Raw genomic sequence first — 14,841 nt, forward strand, 5'->3', positions numbered from 1 at the left:
AATGAATCAATTGCTTAGTTTCTCTATGTTGAACAAATGTATACTTTCAGAGCTAATAACTTTCAAAGGGTAAAATAAGCAGAATAATGTCATTTATGCATTGAATTTGTGAAATGACAAATATTAAGGACCATTTATTTATAGTAAAGGTGACGTATAAATAAAAATGAATGGAGTATTATATTATATATAAATTATGTATAAAAACTGTTGGTTTAGTCCACCTATCTTCGAAAAAATCAAACCAAATGAAAGCCTTGTCGATTCAATTCGATTCGATTTTTTATTATAATGAAGAAGAAAAAAAAAATGAAAAAAGGGGATACATACGTCTTTATAGAGAAGTGATAAGGGCATATCTGGAAATGGAAAAGTTCTCACATTTATATAGTAGGATATAAAGTTATCGGCACCCAAAACAAACCCTCCTTGTCTTTCATTCTTTTTTCCATCTTCTCTGCGGCTAGGGTTTTAGCTCAGTCTTCTCCTCACAAGGTTAGCATCTCTATGCCTCACCACCCACCCACCCCCCTAATCTCCCTAATGGGTGTCTAATTTTATGCTTTTCTTGGTTTTTCCCCCCACTGTGTTTGTACATGATTATGATGAATTCTGTGTGTTACTGTATACCTTTTGTTAGGATAATGTTAATGAATGTTATGTTTGTGTTTGATGTGTTGATGAGGTTTGGATGAATTGATGGTATTGATTGGATTTGAGTTTTGTTTTTCTGGATCTTAATCTGGTGAAAAGAGAAAAAAAGTGCTAGCTTTTTGACTGTGTACTCTCTTATAGTAGATATAGTAGAGATGTGTGTATGGTACAATGGGGATTTTGATTTTTGAAGGATGAACCTTCTAATTTTAATGTGGATTTTGTATTAGTTTTGAATAGAATTTATATATTTTGGATTGGAACTACATAGAAAGGTAAAAGAGACCAATTTATTAATGACCCTTTTTTACTTCCTTCATTTTGTAAGCTCCCTAAGCATTTAAGTGGTTCTGTTTTGTCTTATTTTAGTCTGCAGAGTGGATTAGTTCTTTTGTTAGCTGCTTTTTTGCATGTGTATATCAATGACCAATTTAATAGTTCAGAAAACTGGTTTACTCCAAAATATAAATGTGTCCTTCTTAGTCTTGTGTTTGTTAAGTTGGTACCTGCAGTTAGCTGTAACATTCATGTGTGCTTGTGTTTTAAGGTTATATATAGAGGGATTTGGTTTTTTAGCTTGTGAAATTTGTGGATGTGGTTTAGTTTAGTTTAATGGTCATGGAGGTTGTTACAGATATATGGTGCCTGTAAAATGGAATGCGATAATTATGGCAGTTTCTTGTTACTTGTTTACTGAGTAATACTGACTTTTGGTGTTTTTCTATGACAGATGAATGTAGAAAAGTTGCAAAAGATGGCCGGTTCGGTCAGAACCGGTGGAAAGGGTACCATGAGAAGGTCTGTTTAGTTTTCTGTGAATGTTACCACATGAAAATAGTGTGTTAATGTATTGAGAAAGAATGTGCATGTTTGTTGCTAACTTAAAAGATTTCAGTTACTTGAGAGCCTGTTTGCCCTTGATAATATTCTCTTCTTCTTTTTTCCGGAAGAATTGCCAACTTCATTTTAAAATCAGTTTTTGGTTATAAACTTTCCAATCCCAACTTGTAGTTTGTTTCCAAGTTTGAAAAAGTGCTCCAAACTTGTTTTCCAACTCCTCCCTTGCTACATAAATTCCAAATAAATTGCTTTATTCACTTCTATGCAAAAAGTACAACCAAACAAAACTCCATCTTCAACTCCAATTTCATTAATTACAAATAAAATGAAAAATATTTGTACTCTATGGCCAAACCCCTACTTAAGTTTGTAATGACTAACTAGTGTTAGTCCAAGGGTCAAAACTTGAGTGACGGGTGGAGAGAAAAGGTACACGAGAAGTGTATTGATAAGGGGTATCTTATTTTTCTCATTCATGTTTGCTGAATGAGAGCTACTTCTGCAGAAAGAAGAAGGCCGTACACAAGACAACTACAACCGATGACAAAAGACTACAGAGCACCTTGAAAAGAATAGGTGTCAATGCCATTCCTGCTATTGAAGAAGTCAACATCTTCAAGGAGGATGTTGTTATCCAATTCGTTAATCCCAAAGGTATAAATATAATCTATATTTCACTTAGTTTTAGTCATCTGTCGCTCTATTGCCATTCTTAATAACCTTTTGTTTTTGGATTCTGTTCAGTTCAAGCATCAATTGCTGCAAACACATGGGTTGTTAGTGGTACTCCCCAGACAAAGAGTATGTGTTCACTCTTTCCTCCTGCCTTGCAACCTCAACATAAACTTTATAACTATTTCTCAAAACAAATTATACTTCAAGACTAGCATTCTTTCTGTTGGTTCTCCAACACGAGTCCTTGATTGTTAGCGGAGGAGTTTAGCTCCTTACTGTTTTAACTCCTTTTCATTATGTCTTGGCCACGTGCATAAGAATGTCTTAAGCTTAATATTTCTTTCCTCTCGCAGAATTGCAGGATATTCTTCCTCAGATCATTCACCAGTTGGGTATGTGTCATTTTTAGGCGTACACTAAGTTGTGATAAAAGCTTGAACAATCAAACATGTGTTTTGAATGTTGAAAAATGCAATTTCAGGTCCCGATAATTTGGAGAATTTGAAGAAGTTGGCCGAGCAGTTCCAGAAGCAGGCACCTGGTGCTGCTGATGCAGCTGCAGGTGCTGTTGCAGCACAGGAAGACGATGATGATGTACCAGAACTTGTGGCTGGTGAAACTTTTGAAGCTGCTGCTGAGGAGAGCCACACTTCCTGAAGTTTTTGTTGAATTCCCTTACTTTCCAATGTTCTGAAATCAGATTTTACCTTGGCTTTTGAGTGTTCTATTTCATGTCTATTGTGACACATCTCAAAAGAATTCTTAAATGCTTTTAATAGTAAGCTACTTTCCCCTTCAAAGAATTATCTTCTATTTTAGCAATGCCTATTCTTCAATGTCATGGTATTTGTTATTCTATACAAGCTAGTCTATATAGCAAGTATACGTGATTACATAGTTCTCCTTTCGACACACATGGGGAAAAACTCTCTGCTTTTTGCTGATGTCCTTGCCATGGGGTGACAATTCTGTATTAATTAAGAGGCCAAGGATAATGCTATCTGGGCTTAGCAACTAAGAGGCTAAGCAGTGATTGCTTTGTAGGGAACTCAACCACTGACTAAACCATTTATTTTGTTTTGTTTTGCACCTGGTGTCTGGTATTTGTTTTGGCCTTAGGGCTGGATTGTTGAAAGTGGTGGTGGTTACCACTTCCCTATCACAGCCTCTGGTGCACACAAACTGTTTTTTTAAGTAACTCGATAACTTGTTGCAGTTACCTATTCTCTCTGAATTTGGGTTTTGGTTTTGCAAGTACATTGCCTGTTCGTACTCTTTAGATAATGAAATTATCAAGAAAAAAGAAAGATAAGTTTTTCCAGTAAATAGGATAAGGTAATCAAGAAGTATGTTACAAACGCGTTTGCTCAACGTTTAGTTCACAGCAATGACTATGACGATTGCCACAGTAGAAAACAATGTATGATGCAATAACCTACTTGCATCCAATGAGGAGTGCACAGGTCACACTACATTCAAATATTATGATTACTACAAGATACTCATGTAGCCACATTTATAGATTGTGCCAATTAACATAACTGAAACTGATCTATTCTACAAGGTTACTATCTTTTACATTGCATGTCCTTACAAAAAGAGAGAAAACTATACATGTATAACGGGAAAAGAAGAATTTTGCTTCTGTATTTGCCTCATTCAACCTCCTTGTCTGTCTTTGTTGATTTGTGAAAAATGGAGCAACACAATTTTAGGAAGAAAAAAAAGAGGAGAAGTGATTAGTCACCTTTTCTCCTGTAACTGTGCAACAGGTATAAAGACAACCAATGATTCATCTAAACTAGAAGTGTCCGCTCTTCTACATCTGCGATTTGGAAACCTTCGTAAAACGTCCTGGAGTCTTGCTATTTTGTCCTTGATTCTACAAAGCTCCTGCATATCAGCTTCAGCTTCAGCTTCTTTTATCTTTTCCCTCTCCTTGGAATTGATTTTTCTCCTTTGTTTTTTTGCTCTGTCTCGCAGTAGTTTCAGGCTCACGTCATCGCCAGATTCTACTAGTGTCTGCTTGTGGAAACAGGAAAATTTAGAACACAAATATAACATATATCCATCTTTCAATTAGACTTTCTAAGTGAATAATGACTAAGCGCCTTTGGATCAGCTTATTTTAGGTGTTGTTTAACCAAAATAGCTTTTAAGCAATTTTGTAGTGTTTGAGTAAACTAAAAAAGCTTATAAGCCAAAAGCCATTCATTAGTTAGTATGGCTTTTGACTTATAAGTCATACGCTAATCCAAACAGGCTCTAAGACCAAAATACATCCATCTTTCAACAAAATTGAGCACTGAATACGGGAGATTCTACCCATTTAAAGTTTCTCAAGCAAAAACTTAACCAACTCAGAAATTTGAACTTGAAATGTGAAATTGCAAGCAAATTAACTAAATTCAGCCAAGTTTTAAATATACTGTGTTTGACATGGCATAGATTGAGATAAAACAAGAGAGCTTCCATGATTTCGTTGATAAATTGGGTAGCTGGAAGCATCGGCAGGTGCTAATCACGTGTCAGCTATAGGATAATAGCAAGAATAGCAACATTCCCAATCCTTGCAGGCTAAATTAAGATAGCTTTCTTTATATTTTAAGAATCTGCAGTACATATCACTTCAGACTAGGTATAAAATCCTCTCACCGACAAAATATATATCTTCTAACCAAGACGATAAGCTATTTCGCCCCTTCTTTTTTGTGTTTGTTACTTACCTTTTTCTTTTTCTGATAGTTAAAAATTAAAACCCACATTATAAGCATTTTCACATAGAGAAAAGCGATCCCGAGCCAAAAAGTAAAGCGTAAACACAATATTTTCTTTATATACATTAATGTAGAAGACCAAATAGAACTGCACATGGATTCTCAGCTAATTAAACGTACCTCTGCTCTATCTGTTGATGTTATTGCTGCTTTTTTGTCATGCTTTTCCTTGGAAGGACAGATAACCAAGTTGGGAGTTTCTTCATTAGGTGTCTGGGCTGCATTTTCTTCTGCATCACTTGACGAAATATGATCTGCTGGTTCACCCTTTACAGTCTCAGGTGTACATCCTACTGATGTTGTAGGACTAGTAGCTTGACACGGTTTTGTGCCCTCAACCTGCTGATACCCATGAATATAAGAACTTAGAATTAAAATATCCAGCTCCAGGCCAAATGTTATACAGCCCCTGAAATTCAGGGGTTAATGAAATTGCCACCACATAAAGAAAAAAGAGAAAAGTACAAAAAGAACGGATAATATGATAATGGCAAGCTAATGTAATCATCACCATAATCATGATATGAGAAAAAATGGCAGGAGACAAGGTTCAGAGAAACTTAAACGGTGAAGGACACCAATAATCTTAGCTCAATACTTACCTTTCTAGCTTTAAGGGCCGTATACCGTGCATTCTTGAACCATTTGTTCACCTAAAAATAGCATGTAACAGACAAATAAGCAAATGAAAACAATATATAAAGCGAACAGATTAACATAGCTTCCACCAACCTATCCGTCACAGGCATCTCAAGAGATTTAGGTGTTTGGTATGAAAGAAAATATTTTCCACAAAAAAAGTAAGTGGGTTTCTTACTTATTTTCCAGTGTTCAGTAAGTAAGCAGAAAATATAATCCCAAAAGCATTTCATATTAGTCTAAGCAAACATTATGGGAGTGGGGTGGAGGGTAGGAATGGGTGATGGTGGGGATGGGCGATAGGGTGGGTTGAAGTGGGGTGTGTTGGAGAGTTAAGAAACAATTAATGTGGAATGTCACTTATGAAACTTGTTTTCCCTACTTTAATTATGGAAGTCATTTTCCTTAATTTTTAAGGAACTTGTTTTCTGGAGAAATATTTCCCAAAATTATTTACCAACCAAACATGGAAAAATTGTGAAACATTTTCTTCCATACCAAACATGCCTTAAGGTTTAGGCTTCGGAACATCATTATTTATAACTATAATAAGATAAATCATCATACAGCCACCTCCCAATCCTCTTCCTCCCTTACTTTCCCCTTTTATCTGAGTAAAAGTATGTAATTATCCTAAGAGCATACGAGTCGTAGCCAAAACATATAACAATATCAGTTGTTGCTAGAGTAACACTTAAAACTTTGTGGACTATTGATCAATTAAGTTGCCAATTTCTAACAGAGCTGACTATACATCATGGAAGACTGCAGTACTACAGGATCTAAACTTTCTAGGTGTCTATTGGTATATCACAATTATCATTACCTTCTCAAATTCAATACCCAGCTGCTTGGAGAGGTTCTCCCGTACTTCTCTAGATGGAAGTTCATTCTCAGCAAATACACGGCGAAGTTCCTGTTAAAGCTCAGAAGTATTGAGCAATAAGAATACTGTAAAAGATGCTTCCTCTTTGATGTAACAACAAATACTGCAAAGAAGCATATTACCTCGACTGCATCAGGAGGAATCCTGAATATTTCTCTCTTGGCTGGTCTACCCAAAGACTCTTTTTCCACTTCATCCACTGTTTTTTCTGGACAACTTCTCTCGCTTTCAAAAAGGGTTATAAGGGTGCTTGCAGCATCTGATTCAGGCTCCTTCCGTCTACGCTTTCTTTTACCTGGACCCCAATCTTCGTCTTCACTATTTTGCTCGATCGCGGGAGCATGCTTTCCAAACATTTCCTGTGCCACATAAGAGCATCATTGATTTCTTGTTAGCAGCATGTGGTAGAAAGCCAGAAAACTTGTGGACATTAACATACTCACATCATTTAACTTAATATAGTCAACAGCTTTTCTCTGTCTGGGACCAGATAGAACTTCGCAGTCAGTTGTCTCCTCATAATCTGACCCAGCAATCTGTTCAGACAAATAATCTTTTCCACCGCTGCCATCTTCTAGCTTTCCTGTTAAAGCTAACAATTCATCCTCAAGTGATCCTAACATGCTTCCACTGCTTGCTTCACTGGAAGAACCACTCTCAAAGCTATCAGTACTACTGTGACTATTAGTAACTTTTTCGGGATCATAGTCATCATCTTCGGAGTCATCAGATGGCCAGTCTTGTTCGGGGCATAACAAGGACTCCTCACCTTCGGGCAGAAGAGCCTCTTCCTTGAAGATATTCTGTATTAATCAAATAGATATGTCATCATTAATTACCGATCAATAGATAATTCTTGGAGGGGTGCAAAAATGATTTTATGGAGAGTACAACAGTAGATTACTCAACCTCCCAGTTACTATCCATAGCAAAGTGGGTGCCAATATGAGCATTTGTTGCTTCTATTATTTCCATCTTACACTTGCAAAATTTGCAAAACCAGCCTTCATCATCTGGCGGTACTGCAAATTATCGTTTCTTTTGGAATAAGTTCTCATAAATAAAATATGAGCCAGGAGCCATTTAGCTAAGCAAAAGTTATGAATTTCAGGCGTAAAGTTCTGCTCTGCATAAGCAGTGGAAGAAAAGGGAGAAATAGAAGCATATTCAAACTAACTTACTATTTTCTGTTGATAGTGGAGGATCAAGACATTCTTGATGGAAGGCGCAGTTGCATGTACCATCACAAAGTATGATATCATTGTCAGGAAAAGCTTCTTGCAATTTGCATTTGGCACAGATAATCTGAAAATGGAACAAGAAACTTTGAACTCCGCATCCGAGTTTGATTATCTGTCTATTTATGCAGACTTTTTTCCTATTTCAGCTTTGATGCTGCTATGAGTTTTAAGGGGGTAGGGAAATAAAGTGCAATAAAAATAAAAGAGAATCAGCCATCATGGTACTGCGTGACATGCAAGTGTTTACAACGTATAAGACAAAAAACACTTTGTGAAGGATGCTTACATGTTCATGATGGACAGATCCGTCTGGAGCAATAGCAGAATCATCGATCTGCCCAGCAGAGCTAAGCAAATCCAGATGGTGAACTATCTCCCTTATTCCAAGCTTGCAGTTTAATATTTGCTTCTTTGCTCTTTGTAGTTCTCTTTCTGGCCTAATTTTTTCTCGACTGGATGAAAAGACGAAAGATGTCACATGAGCTGCTCGCTTGAAAGGATAAAGTTACACTAGCATTTACATATTGAGTTTGTCTAAATAGGCCATAGCTTGTAAATGCTCCTTTCCTTTGTGATGATTCTACTGTTAAGGGTTTAACTTTAGGGTAGCTACTTGTGCAGTCCACAATATTCGGATTGCAGGACAGCAAATGAGGGGCATCAAAATTGTTACCATACTTCTAAACATAAATACATCTCTTGGACTGGAAATGAATTGTATCATGCCTTGTCTCATGCCTTGTCTTGTCATATACAAAATCATTGTGGAAGTTAGATCCACATTAAAGTAAGAGTGTCTACTACTCTTCTATTCATTACTTGAGTAATAAATCTGATATTCCCTGTCAGTCCCAATTTTATATTTGATGCATCATGTCTCTTATTTCTCACACAACATTGATAAATTAACTCACAATTTTTTTCCTCTCTCATTTTTGGTTTTGCTTATTTCAAGATTACAAACTTACTGTATTTTTAAACATCAACATCATCCTCAGCAATTAAGGATAAAATAATTCACTATTAGCAATGTCATTATTGATTATACAATGTTAAGACTCATTTAGCCAGAACAATACCATCCCTAGGTGGAAACTCAAATAGAGAGAGGAGCTATAAGTGGTTTTAGCAAATGACCAAAAGAAGTAGAGAAAATTAGCAATAATCTGTAAATATATGACTGATATGGCACCTGAGATTAACTCAACCCGAAAGATAGCTCATGAGGAGAGAATTTCCCAAGTCCATATAAGCAAATCACAAATCCATTCCCTAACCAATGTGGGACTCTAGCCCACTCTAACAGCCCCCTCCACGCCCAAACCCAACGGGAGCCCAAATGGGATGGACCTGGCTCTGAAACCATGTAAAGATATGACACCTGGGCCTAACTCAACCTCAAAAGCTAGCTCACGAAGGGAGGATTGTCCAAGTCCATAAGCTAACCACCGGTCCATTCTCAAATCTCAACCAATGTGGGACTCTAATCCACTCTAACATAATCAAATCTGACAAAGGTGCTGGTTGCACACATGAACGATAACTCTTAGTGAACTATACCCTAACCTCTTTAGAATGGTGGAAGTAGTGGTGGAGCTACCCTTGTCAAGGGCTGTCATTTTACACCCTCTCATTGGAAATTACATTTTGCAGATACGTAATTTTTTAAAGTATATATACTATAAGTTGAATACCCTTGGCCTCTTCTGTGTATACTTGTTTACATATGACTCTCCTTGGTGAAAATCCCAACTCCACCACTAGGTGGAAGATTTTGAGGTGATGATTGCATATTGTATTTTGGAGACTGGATGGAATTTTTAGTTCAGAAGCAATCGGTCTGATTGGGAATTGGAGGAGGTAGATGAATTTATTCAGAAAATGAACTCAGTAATTTTGGACAAAAACAAAAGATCCCATACAGTGATTAGCCTGAAAAGATGGGGTCTATACTGTCAAATCCTTTCGTAAGATGAGTTAATCCAGAAACTCACACTTGTTGATACATTTATATACGGTAAAGCGCTAACTGGGAGTATCTTCAGTTGGGTTGGAGATTTATACCCTTCAGAATAGCAGTTCGGCAACTCGTTGAAGCAACCTAAGTTGCTCGGACGCAGGTGCGGGCATCCGATACGGGTGCGGATCTAGAGGTCGGACCCTCCATGATCTAAATTTTAAGATTTGGGGATACGGATCCATGTATGGATACAAGTGCGGGGATTCAGCTAAAAAATTTAAATATCTAAAAATAGAGTTATAAAACCTAAAATTATGAGATATTATGTGGAAAACTTGAGGAGAAAATATTGATAGAGAGGAGAATCCTGGAAGGAGATAAAAGGAAAGGGAGTGACAGTAGAAATTTATACATTCAAGGTACTCCATTTTCTTCAATTCCATGTTAGTTCTTGTTTTGATTACAGAAAATCATTGAATCTGTCCAGAATTTCTGCCTCGAATTTGGTCAAAGTACTCAAAACCAGTTGACTGGATTGGGTACGGATCCCACACCCACATTGTGTCGATAAGGGTGTGGCACTGAGAGTGAAGTAAAGGAACGTTGCATGTCTTTAGTGCCAAATATTCAAATTCCTCAATTTCCCATTCTTTTAGAGTAGAAGCAAGTTTCAAAAATTAACCTAGAAAGGCTTATCAGATCAGAGCATTCAATTAAAAGCTTAGAGCGAGAGGTTGAAACTGTTTAGTTAATGGTTAACAAGGAAACAACTCCCCCAGGTAGGGGATAAGGTCTACATACACCCTACCCTCCCCAGACCCCACCTAGTGGAATTACACTGGGTATGATGTTGTTGTTGCTGTTGGTTAACAAGGAAACAACTCCCTCTTTTAGTTAATAGTTAACAAAGAAACAACTCCCTCTTTTAGTTAATAGTTAACAAGGAAACAACTCCCTCTTATAGTTAATAGTTAACAAGGAAACAACTCCCTCTTTTAGTTAATAGTTAACAAGGAAACAACTCCGTCTTTTAGTGAATAGTTAAAAAGGAAACAACTCCGTCTTTTAAGTTAATAGTTAACAAGGAAACAGCTCCATCAAACATGCATATTCGTCACACTTACAACCACGTGGACACAAACATTTTACTTGGGACAATCTGTTTCTTTAGTTTCTTACCATTTGAGGACCAAACAGTTACGATACTCAGTATCAAGTCTCTAGGCAAGACAAATACATTTATGTAGATAAGAGGGATAAGGTACACACCTCTGACCTTTCCAGCCTTCTGCAGAATAAGCATCAATAAGGTTCTGCTCTAGCTTCATCTTGATCAAGAGGTATCTCGTCCTCCTTTGTAAACGTGAAACATCATCTGGATCTGCGTTATGTTTTCTTCTCCTCCTTTTTCTTCTTCTCTTTAACTTTTCAGACCCAGTATCCAGGTTATCATGTTTTAAGTTGTCCTTTGAGTTGCATGCTTGAAGCTTCTCTCCTTCACAGCTCAATACGGACTGCTTCTTTGATGATTTAGCTTTTTTCGGAATTTCTTTCTTAAGTATGTTTTCTCCAGAACAGCACTTTCCCTTACCATCACTGGCAACTGTTCTCCTTGACGAAGATGCATGAGTAGACCTTCCATGAGATTTTGATTTCAGCCTAGATCTCTTTTTTTCTAATCTTCTCAACACATTTTTTACTTGTGATGAGCTCGCAACTGCTTTATGCATATCTTTATCTGTTTTTCCAGGCATCATAGCTTGTTGTGTGACATTAAAAGTCCTGCAAGGACAAAACAATCAATGATCAAATAACCTCTAAGACAACACGAAAAGAGCAGATGAGGAGAGGTCTTTTTCTTTTTTATAAATGAGAAAAATGTCAAATCTTTGTCAAGCCAAAGATACAAAAGTTGCAGTTCTTGTTTCAATGTTACTTGTAGACTGTAGTAAATACATACCACAACAGATATTCACTGAAAAGAGGAAGAAGAAAAACTGCCAAGTAATTCTTAGTTCACTAGGAAGCACAAGTGCAATATATGTGAATCTCTTCTGCTACAGACAAGAAATTTTCATAATTGTCAATTTTACTCGACTGAAGCAACTGTAATGAAGCAGAACATCTGAGCAAATAACAAGATAGACATTGAGAAGTATGAAGACCTAGCTAATGAAGAAAGACAAATTATGCTTAACTCAATAAGAAAGAAAAGAAGCAACTTTTTTGAAAATAAAAGATACTTACTACTACAACAACTTACCGCCCATCCACAAAGTGGGGTCTAGAGCCAGTAAAGTGCACACAAACCTTACCCCTACCTCAGAAGTAGAGAGGTTGTTTCCTATAGACCCACAACTCAAGGAGTAAAAGATACTTACTATTAGAGCAAAACTAGTTTATCCTTAGATCAGTATGGATTTTGAGATGCCAGAGAATTATGGTGAAACTTATAAGACAATTTAACATGTCACTGGAAAAAGACAGTTCCAATTGATATTTGGGGGAAAAAAAGTTGAAAATGGGAATTGGCTTTCATCAAATATAATCATCAATCTAATGTAGCTAACTCCCAAACAAGATCCAATCTTTCACTCAACTCTTCCCCAATCTTCAAGTCATTACAAACTGGGATGCCAATCCCAAATTAGGCACTCTATGCACAACCAGTAAAAAGCTCAATGCATTCAAGAACCACAAAAAACATTCACAGTACTAATCCATTTATCACTCATTCTGATAACAAAAGATTGAATTTCCAAATACCCAGAAACAAAAAAAGACTTAAAACAAACACAAACATATATACACAAACAAAAAAACTTCAAATTTCAGTTCTTGATCAACCAGTTGATAACCCCAATTAAGCACATTCAACAAAACACTTACATTATTGATCCAAGAAACACTTTAGTCCAAGATTAACAAGATTGAAATTTGACAAACACCCAGAAAAGACTTAACCAAGAATTGTTAGAAAAACCAAAAAAGATTCAAACTTTAACATAATTAATCAAATGGGTATCCCTCAAAAGGGGGAAAAAACCAAAAGGGGCTAACCTTAAAGTGAAGGAGAAGAAGAAAGATCGCCCAAGTATCTCATTAGTATTTTTGAATGCAGAATTTCCACCTTCCTTGTTCTTGGGAAATTTATAGATTAAGGAAGTACTTAATAGTTAAATTCTTAAAATTATTCAATCATAAATGAATCATGGGAATAAAATTACTTCATTTATTGTACAAAATATTAGTAAAAGTATTCATAACTTGCAGTTTCTGTTGTTTGTTTCTTTTCCTTAAATTGCTTCTAAATATTGAGCATCTTCCTTGTTTTTTTTTTTTCCACCAAATATATATTACAATATCTAAATATCTAATTAAATCAAGTTCATAGTCACAGTTAATTGTTTTTTTAAAAAAAAAAATTCTCGTTCGGTATCCGTTATCTATTTTGAAGTCTCATTAAATTCAAATTCATGTCGGAAAGTCTCACATTGGGAGGGGAATAAAATGCTCCCTTACAAAGATGACTCAGTTGAGGATGAATGAGTAGTTATCACTCGATCACAACCATTAGTGATAGTTAATTGAGTTTTATAATATGAATTGATACAATAGTCGTGCAACCACTGGTCTAATATATGTTATTTTATTTGTCTCAAATCTCAATTTATGTGACACAAATGTAATTAGGAGAGTCAACACAATTTATATATGATTTAAAAATATTTCAAGTTGTTAATTATTATGATTTATAGTAATTTTAAAGTAATTTTCAGATAATATGTTATTTCCTTTCTCTCAATATATGTGACACATGTAAAATTTTGAGAGTGAACCAACTCTTTAATACGTTTTTTTTTAAAATATTTTAAATCGTTAATTATTGTGATTAATAGTACTTTGAATGTAATTTTCAAATAATATATGTTACTTCATTTGTTTTTAAATCAAGACAACTTTATTATTTTTAAGTAACTATATAAAATAAAAATAGTCAAATTTAAAAATTGACCATAAATAAAATATTTATTTTTAATATAAAATTCAAGTAAAATAAAATTATGCATCAAAATGAACAAAATTTCCAACTAAAGAAATTGATGATAAGGCCATCCATGAAAAAACAAAAAAGAGAATATGAAGTTACAGTTTAACACTACTATTAGGAAAATTTAATTGGCACAGATATTTGGTAAATTATCAAAGTAACTTATTTGATCCCAAATTCCTCACACTTTACACATTTCATTTCCTTTAATCCTCAACACCTGACAAATATTTCCATTGTGGATTAACAACAAGTTTCGTTTCCGTTTATTCTGGATCATCAATGTTTTTGAGTGCGTCTTCATGGTTGCTTGTTCATGATTGGCTAACCAAAAATAAGTACTCTATATATAAGCCTTTCTTGTTTATTTTTTTTATCAGTTATTTGAATTTTCTAAACTCCGTAGCTATGATTTTTTATGTATATGGGCCATGCTTATTGTGTTTTGCTGCTCGATCTTGTCTTTTGGAAAACACAATGGGCATAGTCCATATACATAGAGAGCACAACTGCAGAGTTCTCAGAGTTCAAATAACTGACAAGAAGGAACAAAGAAGACACAAGAATATTAATGAATATTTACTCTTGTTAGCCGATGAACATGCAATACGAACTCAAGAACATTGATGTTCCAAAGCAGAAGGAGATAGAACTTCTTGTTAACTGTAACATCTCGTACTTCGAAAAGCCAATTAGAGATTCATACAAGTTAATTAAACTTCAGTTTTTTATTTTGGGTCAACTTCAAATGACCATAACAGTTTCACCACATAAAGAGTTAGGTAGCCCATGAGGTACTAAATCGAAGGTCTTTTAGTCCTCTTTCCAACGCCGCCAAGTTTGCTAAATTCCGAGCTCGGATAAATGAGTTATGCCTGTTTGAGTGCAACTCTCTAGTCTAAGCATTTCATCCATTTAAAAAAAAGGTATTTTGGTCTTTTCCTTACCCCACTAGGCCAAAAACGTTTTTCTCACCCAAATAGGGGTATAACCTGTTTGAGATCAGTTTTCATTCATTCTTAAACGCTTAGGGTTGAGAGAAGGGTTTCAACAGGAGAAAAAAAAGAAGGTTTCAAGCGTTCATTCAAAGTTTGAGGATTTTCGCCAAGAACAAGTGT

The 14,841-nt window shown here is 35.6% G+C and overlaps 2 protein-coding genes across 2 annotated transcripts; one reads left to right on the forward strand and one right to left on the reverse strand.

Annotated features, from left to right (window-relative positions):
- Positions 1–396: 396 nt before the first annotated feature.
- LOC125817252 (nascent polypeptide-associated complex subunit beta-like) lies at positions 397–2,975 on the forward strand. The gene is made up of 6 exons (XM_049496799.1): positions 397–495; positions 1,385–1,452; positions 2,000–2,148; positions 2,239–2,295; positions 2,523–2,561; positions 2,651–2,975. The coding sequence occupies exons 2-6, from the start codon at positions 1,385–1,387 to the stop codon at positions 2,824–2,826; spliced, it is 489 nt and encodes a 162-aa protein (XP_049352756.1). The 5' UTR covers positions 397–495; the 3' UTR covers positions 2,827–2,975.
- A 615-nt stretch (positions 2,976–3,590) lies between these two features.
- Positions 3,591–12,928, reverse strand: LOC125817241 (pathogenesis-related homeodomain protein). Its single transcript, XM_049496786.1, has 12 exons — positions 12,733–12,928; positions 11,633–11,729; positions 10,942–11,454; positions 7,999–8,164; positions 7,653–7,776; positions 7,381–7,493; positions 6,915–7,274; positions 6,594–6,830; positions 6,412–6,501; positions 5,549–5,599; positions 5,067–5,288; positions 3,591–4,191 (listed from the first exon to the last, which is right to left on the reverse strand). Exons 3-12 carry the CDS (start codon positions 11,427–11,429, stop codon positions 3,913–3,915), a joined length of 2,130 nt encoding a protein of 709 aa, XP_049352743.1. The 5' UTR covers positions 11,430–11,454; positions 11,633–11,729; positions 12,733–12,928; the 3' UTR covers positions 3,591–3,912.
- Between the last annotated feature and the right edge of the window lie 1,913 nt (positions 12,929–14,841).

Source organism: Solanum verrucosum, unplaced genomic scaffold (genome assembly GCF_900185275.1).
Source record: "Solanum verrucosum unplaced genomic scaffold, falcon-dt-bn FXZP01000259.1, whole genome shotgun sequence".
NCBI lineage: Eukaryota > Viridiplantae > Streptophyta > Magnoliopsida > Solanales > Solanaceae > Solanum > Solanum verrucosum.

Excerpts from the sequence above, each read along its gene's own strand:
- LOC125817252 (XM_049496799.1), top strand. The coding sequence starts at position 1,385 with ATGAATGTAGAAAAGTTGCAAAAGATGGCCGGTTCGGTCAGAACCGGT. Across the intron at positions 2,296-2,522 it reads TGGTACTCCCCAGACAAAGA|AATTGCAGGATATTCTTCCT; the intron begins GTATGTGTTCAC and ends TTCCTCTCGCAG. Across the intron at positions 2,562-2,650 it reads TCAGATCATTCACCAGTTGG|GTCCCGATAATTTGGAGAAT; the intron begins GTATGTGTCATT and ends ATGCAATTTCAG.
- LOC125817241 (XM_049496786.1), bottom strand. The coding sequence starts at position 11,429 with ATGATGCCTGGAAAAACAGATAAAGATATGCATAAAGCAGTTGCGAGC. Across the intron at positions 7,275-7,380 it reads CTATGGATAGTAACTGGGAG|AATATCTTCAAGGAAGAGGC; the intron begins GTTGAGTAATCT and ends TGATTAATACAG. Across the intron at positions 6,831-6,914 it reads ACTATATTAAGTTAAATGAT|GAAATGTTTGGAAAGCATGC; the intron begins GTGAGTATGTTA and ends TATGTGGCACAG.